A 17,851-nucleotide genomic window follows, 5' to 3' on the forward strand; every position below is an offset into this window, starting at 1 on the left:
TTTCCTTTTCTGCTTTTTTTTTGGTCTGTAGAAGACTCACATTTGACCCTTAAATCCTGAACCAGTTTGAGTGGAGTAAATAAAAGTCATTTTATCAGTTTAAGCAAAGACAGTTTTGAGTTTGGGTAAATTTTCAGTGTTTATGGAAAAGACAAATGTCCTAAATACTCCTAGCTGGAGATGCTTGGAAAAATTAGTGTTGCAGCATCAGCTGCAGTGGGATACAGTGTATATAGGTGAGTGCTGAACTCCTCAGTACTCCCTTCCCAAACCAGTGCAGGTGTTGCGATAACCCCATGCCCCACCTATGCTGTGGGGTGTACCCTGCAGGCGCGTCCTGGCATTGAGAGCAAAACTCGGAGGGGGTTTGGGTCTCAAGGGCCTGCAGAAACCCTCCAGTGGCCACAGCTGGGGCACGCTGCAACTCGTGGGATTGATGGATCGCTCACACTTCTGTGCCTGACCCCAGCCCGTCTCCATGTGGGCCGTTGCTGTGCAGCAGCGTCCAAGGAAGTGTTTTTTGAGCAGGTCGGAGCTCCCCTCCTGCTGCACGTAGTGAGAAGGGAACATAAGGGGTGTCGAGGGAGTGGCAGTGATGGCAGAAGGGGCATAGGGGAGTTTTGGCAAAGGGTTGAGGCAGAATATGGGGACACTGCTGGAGAAGGGCAGGGGGGAGGCAGGAAAGGAGGCCCCCCTCATTCTGTGCTCAGCCTCTTGCGAAGGCTTCCTTGGTTCTGTGTTGAGTGACCGGCACACCTGAGCACTGCGGCTTGAGATGCTGAATGTGAAACAGTAACTGGGGCTTTAAAGCTTCATCTGGGGATGTGGCTACTTTTCTAGTTGAATTGCACAAAACGTTGTCCCCGGGGATTCTTTTTGGCACCAGCATGTGCTCACAGGGTGATCAATCACACTTGGTTACGTGTGAACACAAATTTTTGGTAACAAATACTTTGGTGTGATTCAGGAACGACCTGAGATGTCTCAGTGGAGTTGGCTTTGCAGATGTTTTCTCAAACTTACCCAGCACAGGTTGGAAACTACTTCCCTTGTATTTTTTATGATGAGGATTGAACACCTCCAGAGCAGTTACTTGCTTTGAGAGAAAAACAAGTCTTACGTGGTACCGCGCACAACACGGTCTGCTGGGTTTACGTCCCTCTCTCTGACTTTACTCCAAGTTCTCACGTTACCAAGCCCGGTAGCACGGTGCCTGCACGGATCGCGGGCTATCATGCTGCCTTGTGCTGCCTACTCTCCCCACCTGACTACAGATATTTTTTATCTCAAAATCAGGACCAGGGCCTGTGTTTTTTCAACTCTGGCCACGTTTCCTGTGGTCCTGCCTGCTTCCCTCCAACAAACCGAGCTCTGTGCCTGCCTTCCTGACCGTGTCTCTCCTGGATGGCTGCCCTGGGTGCCTGCAGCAGCTGGCGGAGCAGCGCATCACACCTACACTCTATGTTTGCCCTGAAAGTCAGAATTATTTTCAGCACAGGTCCCCACCACCTTGTCTTCTCTCCAAATGCTTTTCCAGGAAGGTTGTGGCAAGCATTTTGTTCACCAAAGTGTGGAGAAATGATTTACCCGCATCTGCTGGCTAATAATGACCCTGAGCTATCAGGTAACCCAGTTATTACCCTTGGTGTATTGTATGTCCTGTGGCTTAGGGTGAGCGCTCAGTAACCTCCCTTTATTTCCTCACAGTGCCTTTGTCTTTATGAAGCTTTCTGGATTGAGTTGGAGACAGACTTTGCCCTCCAGACAGCTCCTGTTGCTGAGACTGTTACACTTCAGCAAAGCCTCAAGGCTGAGAGTCAACTCCAAGTGCTGGGATGTAGGGGAGGACATCGCCCTTTGTCTCGGGTCCCCAGGATTGTCTTCTCCTGCCGGCGCTGTCCTGAGGGATGCGGATGTCTTTGTCTCGCCATCAACAAGAATTTCAGTCCTTCTCCTTCGGGGACGTGCTGTAGCCAGGTGTCCTTTCAGGGACATCTCGGCCACAGTCAGCAGCTGACACACTTCTGTCAGACAGCCCAGCGGGGCAGCACCTGCCCTGGAGGGCACCTTCCTCACCTGTCCACACGGAGTTTATCCACTCGCATTCGTGTTTTGGGCTCCACTGCATTCTCCAGAGGAGGCGCTGGGCAGCCCTGAGCCACCTCTCCTGCCCAGGAGAGTTCCCCGTGCCTCCAATCATGCACTAAAGCTGGGGGGATGACTGCTTTTGCCAGGTTTACGCTGCGATGTGCTGGGTGCTGCTTCAGCCTCATGCCAAGGGCTTGCCTCCACTTCCACACCACGCTGAAGCGAGACTTGGGAAATTGTCCATCTCTGCTGCTTACCTCCTTCCTCCTGCTTTGTGCAGGTCTCAGTTATTACATGCCCAGCTCTCTCCAGCTGGAGAACTGTCAAAAACAATTCCTTTTGTTGCATTTATTGTTGTGTATTAAGATACATGGTTTTTTGCGTGTAAAACAGCCCAGGGGGAAGGGAAACAAGTAGGTACAAGGCTCCTACTGGAGGAAAAAAAACTTTAGGTTTTGTTGTTTTTGTTGGTTCTTGTTGTGTTTTTTTTTTGGTGGTGGTGGTACCAACCCTTACAGTGAGTTCTTGGTGCATTTTACTGCTGGTATTGTGTTTTCGAACCCCAAGCCTGAAAAGTTTTCCACTCTCACGCCTGCGCAGCCCTTTGGAGGAGGAGCCTCCTTCCGTGGCAGCCCTTGGATTCTGCTGCCAGAGGAACGAGCCCGCTGCATTGCACCCATGGGCCAAATCAGCTCCCTGTCAGGTTGGTGACAAACACGTACTGTGCATTGCTGAGATTCAGTTTTGAACTTCATTTTGGAGATGAGAGGCGGCATTTTCAGCATTACAACTACCTTCAAATGTAAAGGGAAGCAATAGCTGGAGAGAGGGGTGAGCCGGCAGGTAGGATCCCTCGCCCCACCCCTGCAGAGGCAGCTGGGCTCTTTGGGATGGCGTTTGCAGCAGCGATGCCGCTGGGACCCCGTGGATGGCCACAAGCACCCATGGAATGAGGCTGTGAGAAGGCTGCAGAGTGAAGCTGAAGGTCTGAGACTTTCCCTTTGCTAAGGTAAAAAGTACATTTTTAGGATGCTTTTCACGCATGATCACGCTTCTGACATGGCCACTGAGGATTAGATGTTTCAGCGATGACTCAGAGGAAAAAGGTAAATAAACGTTTTTTTTATTTAAAACACACGATTAAATTCCTCCGTGTCTAGATCATTCATGGTAAAGCTCCTTTAATCTTTTCACTGCAGTCTGCGGACTGTTGTCTGAGACAGCTGCAGCACCGGCTGGGATGTTTGGGTAGCAAAGGCTGCAGCAGGCACCTGGGAGGTGGCAGAGAGGACAAGAGATGGCCAGGAGGAGCTGCTGCTCTGTTAGCAGTACACAGCGCATGAAGAAGCTGGTGTGGGTCGCTCCTACTTCAGTGAAATCGTCCTGGGAATTGAAGGAGCTGAGCTCTTCCCTAGCCTGCTTTGTGAAGTGGAGACTGAGAAACTATACTGTGAAAAATGAAGTTGTGGTAAGGAAAACCCCAACCCAAAGCCACAACATCTGCATTTGTACATATTTTTGCATGCTCCAGAGAACTATGTCTCATACCAGGTGCTTGTCTGTGCTGTGCAGGGGCTGTAGCAGTGACACATTCCTGCTCCCACCCTGCACTGAAAACCCTGCCTGCTGACCTCAGGCTGAGCCCACGGAGAGGCAGAGGAAAGCTGCCGGGGACTGTGTGCCCAGGCACTTTCTGCACCATGCAGCCATGAACGTCCAAGCGCTGCCTGCAGGGATAATCTTCATCCGTGGCAATTACTTACAAATGAGTGGGTTTTAATTGCTTTTGTTGCTTTCCGCTTTTTCTTCACTGATTTTTCCACAATGCTTCAGGTAAGAGTTCAGGTGTGAGGCCGGGTGGTTTTAACAGGTGTGAACTGGGAGGTTCCTCCCTGCACTGCAGCAGGGACGCATGTTCCTGGGAAATCCTACACAAGGTCTTCAGGAGCGGTGGCATGCCTGGTGCCTGGTGTGGCCTGAGGGCTGATTTTTGTCCCTGGCACCACAAAGGGGAGGACTGGATCTGCCATTCTCGGCTCCCACGCTTCGTTTTATGTCCAGCTGCTTGTTTCGGGGGGGGTCACGCTTCCCAGAGCCGTTCCAGCTATAATTTGATGTTGCCCTTCCGTAAGAGTTTGGAGTTTAAGAAATTTATCTAAAGTCCAAAGCCTTTTTATAGGTGGTCTTAATCTTCACATTGATCAGAAAATACATGGTTAATTGTTAAGGAGCACCAAAAAAAAGGGCTAGCAAGGAATCTACAATATAAAGACAATTTTATTGCCAATAAGCTCTTAAAACTCTTTGTTTTTTTTTTCCTGTTTCAGTAGGACCTTATTCTTCCTGATGAAAATCCGGTCATAGCATCTCTCATTAAAAATAAAATTATTTTGAAATAAATAAATATATAAAATAAATATCATATACATTTTATAAATAGTTTTGTCCCTATGCACAGTATCCATGCTTACATCTGAATAATGTTCCTCACCCACTTCCCACCCCAACAGCAGGAAACACCCCACACATCAGGACCAGTCCTTGTAGCATCATCCACGTAGCAAACTCCTGGGCCGCTGAAGCAGGGCACCATTTGAAAGGCTTCTTCTTTGCCGGTAACTATCCCAAGCTCATCAGCAGCATCTGTAGCAGTTCTGTGGTCTTTTGTTTTCTTCCTTTCTCTTGTTTTTTTTTTTTTTTTTAATTGTTTTTATTTTTTTCCCCCGGTGATCAAGTTTGCTCACCTGTTTGTTCCTTTAAGCAACCATAACACTGAATATTCAGCCTCTCTGACAGCCACCGAGTAAAGAAAGTGAATGAAAATGAAAGATTATATGTAGGGTTCCCTCCCTTCCCCTACCCCCACCCCCATAAATAACCCACGTTCGATATACACTTCAAACAAGGAGGAACAGCAGTGTCTGAATTCAATGTAAGTGCTTTCCTATGTCATCTATGTTTACAGGAATGATGGAATGACTATTAATATAGTGCTCTGGGAAAAAGCTTGGGAGCCCAAGTATGTACACTGACGGGGCAGCTGCTGGAAACATCACCTGTAGTGGAAGAGGTCTCTGTACATTGCAGGTATTTTGGCAGGGTCCACAGGCCTTGGTAAAAAGTGAGTGAATTTCTGATGTCTCTTAGTCCTGTATCCCTCGCGGGGGGAGCCGTCCTTGTTCAGCGCCACGTAGTAATGCCTCTCCGAGTCGGGATGCTTGTAGAGGGTCGAGGCGTACGTGTTGTACCAGTTCTCTTCAAACTGCTCTCGGAAAACGCACTCCCTTGTGAGCTTCTTCTGCATTGGGGCAGAGATGTGAGAAGAAAAAGACGGGTGTCAAAAAATAAAAATCAAAAAAAAAGATCTCTTCCTATTTCCTTCACTTTCTTTTCCTATAATTTTCCTAGCTACCTGCTTCTGGCTCCCCTGAGGAGGGGACTGTGATGCTTGGGATGATTCTCATGGGTGAAAGCTGGAAACGGGCACAAGCCCGGACCCAAAGACCTCCGAAGCTGGAGGAGGAAGGAGACGGAAGGAGAAGGTGGGTGTGCATTTTGCAAAGGCCCTCCATTAAAAATAAAACACGGCTGCAGCAAAACTCCAAAGCTGGCAGCCACGTGTCTGTGGTCAGGGTGTGAACGTGGAGATTGCTGCGTTGGCTGTGGGACCGGCACCTGTCTGGGGAAGGGAGTGCCCAGTTGGGGCCATCCCCCCCCGGCAGCCCCACGCGCAGGTAACACACAGCGAACGCACGCTGCGGTGCAAGGCACCTCCCGGCAGGACGAGCGAGCAGCGTGTTTGAAAGTTCAAGGCACATAATAATATACACTGCAATACGAATGAAAGCATTCCTCAGGCCTTTCATCTTCTGAAGCGCCAGATAGCTGTGATGTGAGGCCATAACAAGACGTGGGGAGGTCTGGATGGGGAGCAGCGCCCCGGGGATGCCTAACCCCAGGGAAGATTTACGGCGGCGATAGGTGATGTGATGAGTGAGTGCCAGCACCGGCCTCGGCGCAAGGCCAGAACATGGCTGGGGCATCACACATTGGGTTTGGGGGATGGATGCCACCGCTGTCATGCAGCCACAGCCCCTTGAACCCTTACCCCGGGGGCTGCTGGCAGCACGTGGCTTTTCAGGCAGTGGCCATCACCCATGGGCTCTGATCTCTCCCGTGCCAGCTGTCGGGCTGGGCCGGGTCGCAGCGAGGAGCGGGGCTGTCCCCAGCCCCACCAGGACCTGGGGGACTCTGGGGTGGCTGCACTGAGTGGCAGGGGACCCGCAGACCCCGTGGGGATTGCCCAGGAGGGGCTCAGGCCTTTCAGATGAAAGGCGGGCTGCAGACGTAGGATGCTAGAACATTACAAAGACTGTACCCACACGGTAAACTATTTGGGTAGGGAATGTGTCTTATCTATGCTGTATGGAGTGCTAAGTAAATGTTATTGCCTGCAGTGGATGTTTTGTAATAAGATACAGGAGCTCACCTGCGCTCAGAACCTGTTTTGAACGTTTTGCTGCTAATTAAATAAACCCTGAGGAAACTCATGAGTCCTCCAAAAGCCTCCACCACAGCTCTTGTCATCTGAGAGCAGGGGAACTGCAGGTTTCTCTTCCCAGATCTGTCAATGAACATGCACTTCTTCCCCTCCTAGGATGGCACCTACTCAAAACACACTGGAAGCTACTGACCAACTGAAGTGCAGTGCTGCTGCGTTGTCCCCACCTGCATGCCTTTCACTGGGCTGTTTGGAGGCACTGTGTTTCTGTACAACGTTTTGCGGGTCCTGGGTGACTCTGCAGGATGTCATTTATTTTCCTCCCAACCCTGGGATGTCCCCACTGAGCCTGAGGCGACGCAGGGCACTGCCCGGGACTCTTACTGCTCCAGGTACTTGCTTCTATTTCTGAAATTGGTGGAAAATGTAGCAGAAGCGGTGGGACACAGCTAACAGAGCAGGCTGACGGGCACTCCCGAGAGGACCTCGTGTGTCTTTGTGGCAGTGGTTGACTCCGGTGTTTGATGCTGCTAAATCAATACGCACAGCATGCAAAGTTGGCACTGAGGGGAACACTACACTTGCAGAAATTTTAAAAATACCACTCCCCTGCAATCTCCTCAAATACCATTGTAATGCTAATGCTGTTGTTACACACTGCTTTATGGACCTGTAAGTACGAATACTGTAGTGGCTTTCCCTGTTGAAAAGCCATCATTGCACAACCCACACATTACAGGTCTTAAAACTTCAGGGTTATTTGGGGACCTGGTTTGTGACTTTTGCACAATTCAGATTGGTGGTCACTGTCCTCCCTGCAGTGCCCAGTGTGTTTTCTACTGTGCGGGATGCAACAACAGAGGAAACTCCCAGGATTATGTCTTAAGGTCAATTCTGTTTCCAGGTAAAGTCTTGTAAAATTGTATTTTTGTTATTTCTGTGAGGTAGCATTAAGACAGGCCCTGAAACTTAATTAACTCTGTTGATTCATGATCAGAGCTGCAGGGCTTGAAAGCAAAGGAGATACGCAGGTTTGTGCCCTCATTTTCAGCATGAATGAGTACAAGCTGCAATTCCAGGAGCTGTTGAACAGCCTTGGAGTTTAACAGGAGGGGTCCTGCTGCATGGTTTTAGGCTTGAGCCGATTTCTGAAGTTTAAAATTTCTGTGTTTTATGGATTCCTGGTAACTTTACCTTTTATCTGTCTTGCGTGCTTGTAATGTAATCACTGTCTCTGCTCTTTTGTTTTGGGTAGATGTTATTAAGGAAGTGAAGTGGAAAAAGAAAAGTTATCAATCAATGCTAGTACTTGATTATCTCATATAAACTTCAGTACCTGGACCTTAAAAGTAGTGAAAGTGGCTATAGCAGTCTCAGTAGATGGGAATGGGAGAAGAAAAGATGATGGAAACTTATGTTTTATCATTACTGTTCTCTAAGAAAAAGTTTTCTGAAGGCTTCTCTATGTGCACTGAACACAAGGTTAAAAGTTCTACACTATGAGGTTGATCTGGCTTGGGTAGAGGAAGTTTGTGCCTTCCACTTCGGTTTAAAGTCGATTTATTTTATGTCATTTTAAAGTTATTGTGATCCACCCTTAAAAAAATCAGTGTCCTCACACAGGGTGGTAATCTAGAAAGATGCATTTAAAAAAAACACACCCTTGTGATGAGTTGAATTCAAGGCAATGGGGCATCTGATGAAAAAGCACCAATGCAGTACAGCAGCTACAGAAAGATAACCTTAAAAAAAAAAAGCTATCTAGAATGCAATTAATTTTCAGAATAGAAGCAATTCTTCTAGCTAACTAGAAATAATTATTTTATATTGAATTAAATAATTAGAAATTGAGTCCTGTAGGAAGGACTCTGCCCAGCTACTGAGACCTGGCATTTTGATTACAAGCCTAAACACTCAAGTAGAAGTGAGCAGAGGACAGCTTGGCTCTCTTTGGGTCAATGGGGACTTAACCAGTGATGGCAAAGCTCTTACTGGGTGCACCCACGGGGTACCTGCACCATTTCAGCCCCATCTGCTGAATTAGGTGTTAAGGAATTTGTGTTGAGAGGAAAGCTAGCATGTGGCTTTTGGCAAAACAAGAAAAACTTTAGTCTGAAAGGGTATTTTTAGAAAATTATGAGAAACTTCCCTAAACTCCTAAAAGGAGTTGTAGAGAATGCTATAATAAAAATAACACTTACACCACACTTTCAGTTTCCATGAGAGAACTATAACACAAATGTAAGACCTGCAGATACATGCAGATCCTGAGCATGTGGGCAATAAATGTGATGTTACTTGTGAAAATATTCAAATACCACCTGTTTTTATGCTAAATTTCCCTCCTGTGCCTTTAGTTGACCATTCCTGCCCTGTTTCCAAAAGGCTGAAGCCCATTAAACCCCCACGAAGGGCTTGGGAGCTGCACCCTGTGCTGGACAACACTGCGTGAGTGCATCCCCCTCCCTGTAATCCCCTGTTTTGTATCTGTCACTGGTACTCTGACACCAGTGGGTAAGATGGAGGAATGTGGCACCACAAGGACTTTGGAGGCCTGTGACGGACACAGCTGGTGACACCGATGAGGCCCCACAGCCTGGAATGCTGTATATTTCATATCATCAGGAGATCTGAAACTTACCGACCCATACAGCTCGCCTCTCTCGTTCATGCCGAGGTAGAGTCCCGAATCCACCCCACGGATACTAACCAGCCCCACCGCCAGGCTGATAAACTCCAAAATCCCTAAAACAGAAAAGGAATGCAAATCATACAGGTGACAAAACTGACACCAGGCTCAAGTGACAAACATGAAACAGCACTTCCCAAACACAGAGCTTCTCACAGACCTTGCTTGTTTTATTTATAACTGCACAGTTCTTAAATCTCTAGTCCTACACGCATGCAATCCTTCAATTTCCACTCCAGACTTCTCCCCAGCATTATGAACTTGACTTGTCCGAGGGAAATGACCTTTCCTAATGAGAAAAGGAGTGCTAGGTGTAGCTGTTGCTTTTATTTTTTTTAATCACCAAAAAGAGAGATGGAGAAACGTGTGTGCCTGGCCCACTAGCAGTTTTACAAGACTCTTACCACACTGGGTCTGTCTTCTTCACCAAAAGCAAAGTGAGTTTTGTCCCCACGGAGCTTCTGGTATGAGAAGATAGCCCCACACAATTTAAAGTGATGATTTCAATAAAAATAAATAAAAAGCACTAGAAAAGGTGTTTGTGAGGCTTGTCCTGTTCCCGCTGCTGCAGTGAGGTGCTTGCCACCCCAAAATGTATACAATCTTCAGGGATAAAACCAACTTCAGATATGCACAGGTAGAAACGCACCCGCCACCTGCCCCCTTCAAGCTCCATGGAAAAGCCTCCCAGAGGTGCTAGAGGGACTGTGTTAGACTCTGAATATATCACATGCTCCCAATCCAGAGGTCGTAGGCAGTTTTTGCCCATGTCCAGCGCTGAATGAGTTAGCCAGGAGGTTGCAGTAGAGGCAGGAAGAGGGTTCTCACCATCCCAGATATGTCTAATGAATGGGCAGGGTGTTTCCATTGACAGGAGGGCAAAGTTGCTCTAACCTTTAGCTTGGCTCCAGGTGCCTTAATATAGCTCCCAAAATGTCCAGTCCCGAGCAATTGCCCCTTGCCTCTCCGATCGGGTTACCTCCCAGAGCTCCTCTGAAAAGTATGCCTTGGGTCTAAAACCACCGCGTGACGTATGGCCACCTGAGCCGGCTGACTCCAGCGGCAGTCAGCCCTTGGCTCTGGAAATGGATCTTCTGCGCGGTCAGGTGTGGATGTGATGACTTTCAGAGGGTGTCACTGCCTAAATATAGGACAGATATACGGCCACGGACCCCTCAGCTCAGCGCAGACGGGTTGGTCAGGTGCTGGCAGCCACGCCGGTGCAAGAATTAGTCTTTCTGCCTTGTGTCAGACTTTTTGTCTATGCTATGCCTTGTGTGTCTGATCCAACCCTCCCTGGAGCCAGCAGGTGGTGCGGGGTGGAGACGAAATTTGGACTCAGGAGCTGGAGTTCCTTGAGACAAACAGGAAAGCAAACAGACAACTTGAATTTTAGACCAGTGCAGAAATTTGCCAGGCTGAAATATGCCCAGCTACACTCAGAGCGGGGTAACTTGTCCTCCGTGGGGCTTTGGGCTCCTGGAGACCAGCACAATGCGTCATTGCATTCATTTTCTATCAGATCCTACAAAACGCAAAGAAAGCACAGCCTTTCCAAATGTCCCATGTTTTCTTCAAGGGACTCCAGAATTACTGGTTTCCCAGAGAGTCGGTTCTTTCCTTTCCCCCGCGTGCCCAGGCTGGGACACACGTTGCCTTCAGAGCAGGCAGTGCGCACGGGCAGCCTTCCAGGGCAGGCAGACCAAGACCTGGCTCTGCTCTTCGTGCACCTAGCTTCATGGTTTCTTATCTGAAAAGAGGTATGAGCAGGGAGGGAAGAGGTGCAGGATGAAGTTATTTTCTTCTGCCTCCGCTCCCCACCAGTCCTGAAACGTGGAGCAAGTTACCGAACTGCTGTCCAGTTCCCTTTCCCCACCTGTAGGACAAAAATGAGGACAGCCGCTATTTCTGAGTAACGGGAACTTCACTCACCCCTCTTTGAACAGTGGTATGGTTATTCAGAAAAATAAAGGAAAAAGTAATACAGGGGGAAAGGAGTACAGGGATCCCTAGAAATGGGGTGTCCTTCCCAGGCTGATGACAAGTGGATATTCAAGTGAAAAATGTCTGATAACTGGAGAGCCATAGATCGACCTCCTTACTGGCACTAATTGGGTTGGTTGGTTTGCTTTTGGTTTTAAATTTACCTTCAGTCATCCCTGGGAAGCAGGAAAATGCTCCTAGTCCTGTTTAGGAACTGAGGAATGTTTGAGAAAGGGAAGCAGAAAGCTCTTCTTGAGTTTACCCACCAGCAGGCTCTGCCTGTGGCATTTGAAGCCAGTCTCTAAAGACCTGGTAAGGGCATCCCAGAGCAGCGCTGGCCCTTCCCAGAAGGCGAGACACCTCTCCTCTGGTGCACGTTAGCTGTGCACTTGCTGTTCTTGCAACTGAGATTTCTGCAAGGTGGACCTGTGACAACCTCTTCTGACAATGTCACTTGCAGTACTCCCCTCTCCTGATCTCTGATGGCACTTGGAGACGGGCACGGAAGACAACTCTGTTGAAATAGCATTAAGAACGTAACTTAAACCCACAAAAGTCAGGAGACGGAGTGAAGGCTGAAAAAATGTGGGCAAATATCCATCCTGTCCTTAGCTCACTCCAATTGCTAGACAAAATTGCAGCTTCGTACATCTGATCTCCAGCAGCACAGGGAGCGGCCACTGGGGCCAGATCAAGAATTTTCTTTCAAATTGTAACGGTGTGTTTTTGTGGTAGACCATGGGGTATTTTTTTTTTCCCCTTTCTCTTGTTTTCTTTTCCCTCAGGACTTGCTTCATTTCTCATGCTTTGATTATTCATTCTGTTTGTTCTTGGAGTCTTTTTAGATAATATTAGGAGAGATTTGATTAAGGCTCCAACTGGATTCATTTAACACCAAAGCACTGAATGATCTCCTGAGCGCTGTGGCGGCCAGCCCCGCATGCTCTCGCATTACTATAAACTATCCCTCAAAGAACAATTCAGCTCGCTGCACCTGTCTCTTCCTACATGACTGTATTGATGAGCCGTGGTACAGAAACAACCTCAGATGTTGTATCAATGTCTACAAACCTAAAGCTTCAGCTAAAAAACTCAACAACTGTTTGGGAACAGGTGCACTGGAGTCTGAATGTCAAAATCTACTGCAAAACTTTCTCTGGAGGTTTCACCAGCTTCTCTAAGAGGCTCTGTTACAGATCCATTACCAGATTTGTACCCAAGAAGAGCTTTGTTTACCCCCTTTAGTAGACTCCAGCACTAACTCGAGGCCTTTTCCTCTCCTCCCTTGCAGTGAAGCACTGTTGGAGTCGCTTGTTGAATGCTGGTGTAAAACAGACTCAAGGCAGAAGGGGAGCAATTCCTCCTGGCAAGGATTTTCCTGGCAGACTTATCTCACTTCCCTCCTCAGAAGGATTCTTCTCGTAGGGGTGGTAATGTCAGTCCGAACCCTCTCCAGCCTTTCACCACCCTTTATGTCTCTGTACAAGAAGGTTCCTAGCAGATGCAGTGAGAAGACAGATACATATTTAAAAACGCTTCCATTTTTTTCTGGGATGACTCAGGTGGAGCTGCCAGTTCAGAGAGAGCGTTTGGGCACTCCTCTCGTCTAAGAATGAGCTTTCTTCTAAGGATCCTGAAGGGCTTCACCAAACTTTGCGTTAAGCCTCCTCCAGGAAAAATAAGCTGCATGCTGTCATTCTTGTGTGAATCTGTATTTTTACAAGTATAAAATGTCACATTCCAGGAGACAGGTGTAATTTCAGAAAGCTCCAGTCCTCGACAGATGAGAGGCAATAGTTGCTGTGACTGCTCAGGAGTTGTGGGTAGATGCTTCTGCAGCTTTTCCTGTTTCCTACTGGCACATCCCTTGACCTCTGTGGTACAAATTAATCTCTCCCTTAAACCTTCCTGTTAGGACCTCGCCTGCCATCAGCAGGGCTTCAGTTCATTATTTTTCTCCCTGAAAGACTTGGATGTCCTGCACATCTGCTAACTTCTGGGATGGTGCAGATACTGCCTGTCTTTTCCTGAACCCCTTCCAGTAATCAGAGATAGGGATACAAAGTCCAGTTCCAACCTACATCCCTTCTGCAGCTGGATATATGCCTGTGCCGGGGCGTCCCTGCGAGCCATCCATGGAGCAAGCACATTAATAATCTGCTCGTGAGATCAGGGAGCACCTTCCAGCCATGTGCGCTTGATCTGCCAAACCATCATAAAGGGTTTCTAAGTATTTCCCCAGGTGCCCCTAGATTTAAGGCGGCTTCAAACTGCTACCCTGAAAACCTCTCTAGCTCCATATCCCTCAGTTTAGTTTTGTAGTTCCCCAGCACCGTACAGCCTGCCTGTTTCTGTAATAAGTTACTGCTTTGTGCCTGCTGCATGCAAAATTTAGGAATGCATCGATACATGACATCGTAATACAAACCATACCAGTAACACTGGAATTTAAATATTCATGGCTACTGAATGCAGATGGTGAATACTGTGTGCCAATACGTTATTGCTTTGAGTCTCTGCTGCAGCGAGATTCAGTCCAACTTTATCTGAACATGAGGATTCCAGTCTAATCCTGTGGGGCTTTGTCCTGCAATTACAACAAATAACTATTTATTTTACACTGCCTCTGGGAAAACCCTGAAGCAGAAAACTATAATATTTTATATCTGAAGTCTGGTCTAGTTTACGTAGCTGGATGCTGACTGCTAAAACGCTTAGGGAATGCCAATGTTTCGATTTATTGAACACACTGTGTGACTTAAGCTTAAGTGTGCAAAATTCATGAAAAGTTTTAGCCTGTTTAATGCATTCTTCCAAAGTTTGTTTGGAAATACGTTTATTTTACTCTATCTTTTAAAAAAATGGGACTGAGATAGACATAGCCATCTGAAACGGTTTACCCGTATAAAGATAGGTAAAAAAAGAAAAAAAAAAAGAACTGGCAGATTAAACTAACATGGCAGATTAAACTAAAAAGCAAACAGATGCAGTGGGTTCGCTTTCAGTTTCTTTTAAAAGGTTAAAAGATATGTGTCTTTCGGGAGGTAATTAAAGAACACTTGCCCCATGAGCCCATTAGTACCTTACTCTGACCTGCAGGTTATGACTTTCTTGTTGATTTAGGCAGGGACATGTTACACACACACCTGGTGTTTATGGAAAGCACAGTTCACAGATAAGCTTTTCCAATTGTTCCAAAAACCTGCCTTAAACTAACAACAACAATAGCAGCAGCGGCGGAGTTCCTGAAGTATCAGAAAGCACCGGTTGCAAACAATTAAAGGCAAAAAAGAACTCCCTTCACTGAGGAGTTAAATCACTTGAAAACTGTAAAAAGTCTTGCGAACACTTCTTGCAACCTGTTGACAACATAGCTGAGATCACTGGCATGGGACTTGTTGATAGCTTACCCAGACACCTGCACTAGATGCTGAAGTAGCGGGAATTTTTCTTAGCTGTGCTCAAACTTACTGTACTCCTTCGCCTGTGGCTTAGGATGCATTTTTTGAAGATTACATATAGTCTCATTAGAGATTCCTGCTCTTGTGTGACACAGATACAAGCTCTGAAGTCTTCCAGCTTTATCCCAGGCAGCAAGGTAAATCCACAGCGCTCTGCCTATTGTTCCATCTTCTCCTTTCAGAGGTCCCCTAAGCATTTTTCCCCCTTCAGCTTCCCCTTTCCTTTCCAACAACCTCCCGAAACAGAGCTTCAGACGCCAATCCAGCCAACTGATCCCTGCCTACTTGGGGGAGACACTCCTAATGAAATTCACGCAAGGAGAAGAAATCACATTAGCTCACAAATATCTGCCGAGGCCAAAAGAAGAAGGAAAAAGAAAAAAAATACCCGAAAAAGCCAGAAATTTCTTTTTCCGACATGCTCCCTCCTTTCTTTTGCCTGCCTTAGTTTTAAGTCCACGGGCATAGGCAGAGCTGAAGCGGCCACCCCCACTGTCCCCCCATCCACTTTTATTTAGTTTTTTCTCTTTTCCCCCCACTTTTGTTTCCTAAGGCTTGTCCCTGTGCACCTGCGGGGACGCCGGGAGGGGAGGAAATCGGAAAACACAACCCACCCGCATCGCCGACGAGTGAGCACGTTTGTTTAGGAGGCTAATTATATCCGGCAGCTTTAGGTTGCCGCGCTAATTAATTAGTGGGGCCGGGGGAGGCACCTGCCGCCGGGCCGGGCCGCCACCTGCCGCCGGGAGCCCTTACCGAAGCGGCTGTGGTCCTGCCGGGTGCCGTGCACCGTGCCGTTGGGGAAGATCTCCAGGTGAAAGCCGGTGCGGCAGTAGAGCTGCCGCCGCCGCAGGATGCCCTTGAGGTGAGCGAAGTCGGTGGGCGAGCCGCGCTGCAGCCGCCCCTCGATCTGCCCCAGGCGCTCGTTGAGGAAGCCGGCCGGGTCGGCGAGGGGCAGCCCGGCCAGAGCCGGGGGCAAGCCGTGCAGCTCGGGGTCCAGCGCCCCCAGGAAGCCGCCCACCTCGGCCATGGGGCCGCGGGCGAGCAGCGGCCCCCTCAGGGCCCCCTCAGAGCCCGGCCGGCCCCGCACGGCCCGCCCCGGCTCCCCGCGCCTCCCATGGCTGGCTGGGGCCCGCTCGCGGATGCAAACGGCACTTTATATACGTACACACTCCCCTTACATTGACATATTGGATATTTAAATGCAAGCCACACCTCACTGGCATCCCCTTTGGCTATCGCCTTTTTTTTTTCCTTTCTCTAATCCTTTTTTTTTTTTTTTTTAAATAAAAGCTTCACTCCCTCTTTTATTATGAAAAAAAAAAAAAAAAAACGGCAGGGAAAAGCTACACGCGAGGCTCCGGGCAGGTCCCGGCTGGAAGCACGGAGCCCCCGCACGCAGCCGGGGATGCGGCGCGGCCCCGGCCCCGGCCCGGCTCCCTCTCAGGAGGTGCCCGGAGCCCCCTCCCGGGCCCCCTGAGGCCGGAGCCCCGCGGCCGTGGCCCCCGAGGTTCTGTCAGTGCCCTCCAGCCCCGGCCGTGTCCTTCCCCCCCCCTCACACCGACCACTGTGGAAAAACTAACATGTAGGGGAGAGGGCTCGAGGAGCGTGTTGTTTTATTTTTTTATTTTTTTTTCCAGCGTCCGAGCTGCAAAGCGATCTCTTTGAAAAGTGATCCCGCGGCGTTTTTACGGCCGGGTTTACAAGCGGCGGGCGCTGAGGGGCCGGGGCCGGCGCTGGGCAGCCCGGGCTCGCTCCCCACCTTCCTCCCGTTGCAAACAGGTGTTTCCGCGCCCTCCGACACCGTATCCGTGGCAGCAGCTGCCGGGAGCGCTGCAGACAGACGGAGGCAGGCACGGGGAGACGTGCGGGCCCCGCCAGGGGAGGGGAAAACGCCAGCCCAGCCGGGCAGCGCCCGAGCCTCGCCTCGGTGAGGAGCCGCAGTCGGAGCCGCCCCGCCACCGCCCGGCCCCGCCAGGCGGCGCTGCCGCTGCTCGCCGCGCTGCCGCTGCCCCGCCGGGGTCGGACGCTGAGGGCAGCGGGGGATCGGCATCGCCCCGTGCCACGCCAGGGGAGGGAAAGAACCACGGGCAAGCCCCCCCCCCCCAAAAAAAAACAGCCCGCAAACGCAGCAGCTCGCATTGCTACTGGGGACGCCTCGGGCTGCAGCCTCGGTGGATCCTCGAGGGGGGCAACAGCGGGCAGGGCTGAAGTATCGGACCCCCCCTCAGAGGGTCTCGGCCTCCTTAAGGGGCCTCACACCTCAGCGTGTTTCCCGTCGGCGAGTCTGTCCCCTCACGGATCTCCCCCTTCGGCAGGTAGCTCCCCTCAGGAGGACTCACTCCTCTGTGGGTTTCTTCTGCCTCAGCGGGTCCTTCCCCTCATGGGTCTCCCCTCAGTGGGTCTCACGTTTTGGTGGGTAGCTCCCCTCAGGAGGGGACACCCCTCAGTGGGGTCTGTCACCTCAGCAGGTCCTTCCCCTCATGGATCTCCCCTCAGCTGGTCTCCTGTTTTGGCAGGCAGCTTCCCTCAGGATGACTTACCCCTCCACGGGTAGCTCCTCTCAGCAGGTCCCTCTTCTCAGCAGGTTTCTTCTCAGCCTGACTGTCCCCTCACGGGTCTCCCCTACAGTGGGTCTCCCCTCAGCAAATCTTCCACCTCACAGGGTCTCTGCAAGTAGCGTTCCTCAGGAGGAGCAGGGTTCCCCTCAGCAGCTCTGCCCCCTCATGGATCTCCCCTCAGCGGGTCTCACATTTTGGCAGGTAGCGCCCCTCAGGAGGACTCACCCCTCTGTAGGTCTCTTCCCCCTCAGTGGGTCTGTCCCCTCAGGGATCTCCCCCTTTGGCGGGTAGCTCCCATCAGGAGGGGAGGACACCTCTCAGCAGGGTTCTCCTCAGTGGGTCTGTCAGCTCAGCGGGTCTGATCCCTCATGGATCTCCCCTCAGCAGGCCTCACATTTTGGCAGGTAGCTCCCCTCAGGAGGACTCACCCCTCCCTGTTTTTTTCCCTCTCAGCAGGTCTGTCCCCTCACGGGTCTCCCCCCAGCAAGTCTCTCCCCCCAGCAGGTCTCTCCCCTCGGCAGGTTTCCTCTCGGTGGGGTCTCTTCCCCTCAGCAGGTAGCCCCCTTCA

General features: G+C 49.9%; 1 protein-coding gene and 1 long non-coding RNA gene across 4 annotated transcripts; one reads left to right on the forward strand and one right to left on the reverse strand.

Moving 5' to 3' along the window:
- Positions 1-2,886: 2,886 nt before the first annotated feature.
- LOC118245388 (uncharacterized) lies at positions 2,887-9,707 on the forward strand. 3 transcript variants are annotated; one of them, XR_004777848.2, is made up of 9 exons: positions 2,887-3,194; positions 3,288-3,556; positions 3,661-3,921; positions 4,599-4,703; positions 5,054-5,175; positions 5,497-5,630; positions 6,746-6,981; positions 7,411-7,493; positions 8,947-9,707. It is a non-coding gene; the product is annotated as an uncharacterized LOC118245388 (long non-coding RNA). The 3 variants fall into 3 exon arrangements; XR_004777849.2 differs by having other exon boundaries at positions 8,975-9,707; XR_004777850.2 differs by having other exon boundaries at positions 3,661-3,857.
- Positions 5,141-15,752, reverse strand: FGF16 (fibroblast growth factor 16). The gene is made up of 3 exons (XM_035541558.1): positions 15,479-15,752; positions 9,231-9,334; positions 5,141-5,386 (listed from the first exon to the last, which is right to left on the reverse strand). Exons 1-3 carry the CDS (start codon positions 15,750-15,752, stop codon positions 5,141-5,143), a joined length of 624 nt encoding a protein of 207 aa, XP_035397451.1.
- Between the last annotated feature and the right edge of the window lie 2,099 nt (positions 15,753-17,851).

This window comes from Cygnus atratus, chromosome 13 (assembly GCF_013377495.2).
Source record: "Cygnus atratus isolate AKBS03 ecotype Queensland, Australia chromosome 13, CAtr_DNAZoo_HiC_assembly, whole genome shotgun sequence".
Taxonomy (NCBI): Eukaryota; Metazoa; Chordata; class Aves; order Anseriformes; family Anatidae; genus Cygnus; species Cygnus atratus.

Bases quoted from the DNA above. Each gene is read 5' to 3' on its own strand.
- FGF16 (XM_035541558.1), bottom strand. From the start codon at position 15,752: ATGGCCGAGGTGGGCGGCTTCCTGGGGGCGCTGGACCCCGAGCTGCAC. The intron at 9,335-15,478 runs GTAAGGGCTCCC...TTTCTGTTTTAG, and splicing joins GCAGGACCACAGCCGCTTCG to GGATTTTGGAGTTTATCAGC. The intron at 5,387-9,230 runs GTAAGTTTCAGA...GCCCCAATGCAG, and splicing joins GAGGCGAGCTGTATGGGTCG to AAGAAGCTCACAAGGGAGTG.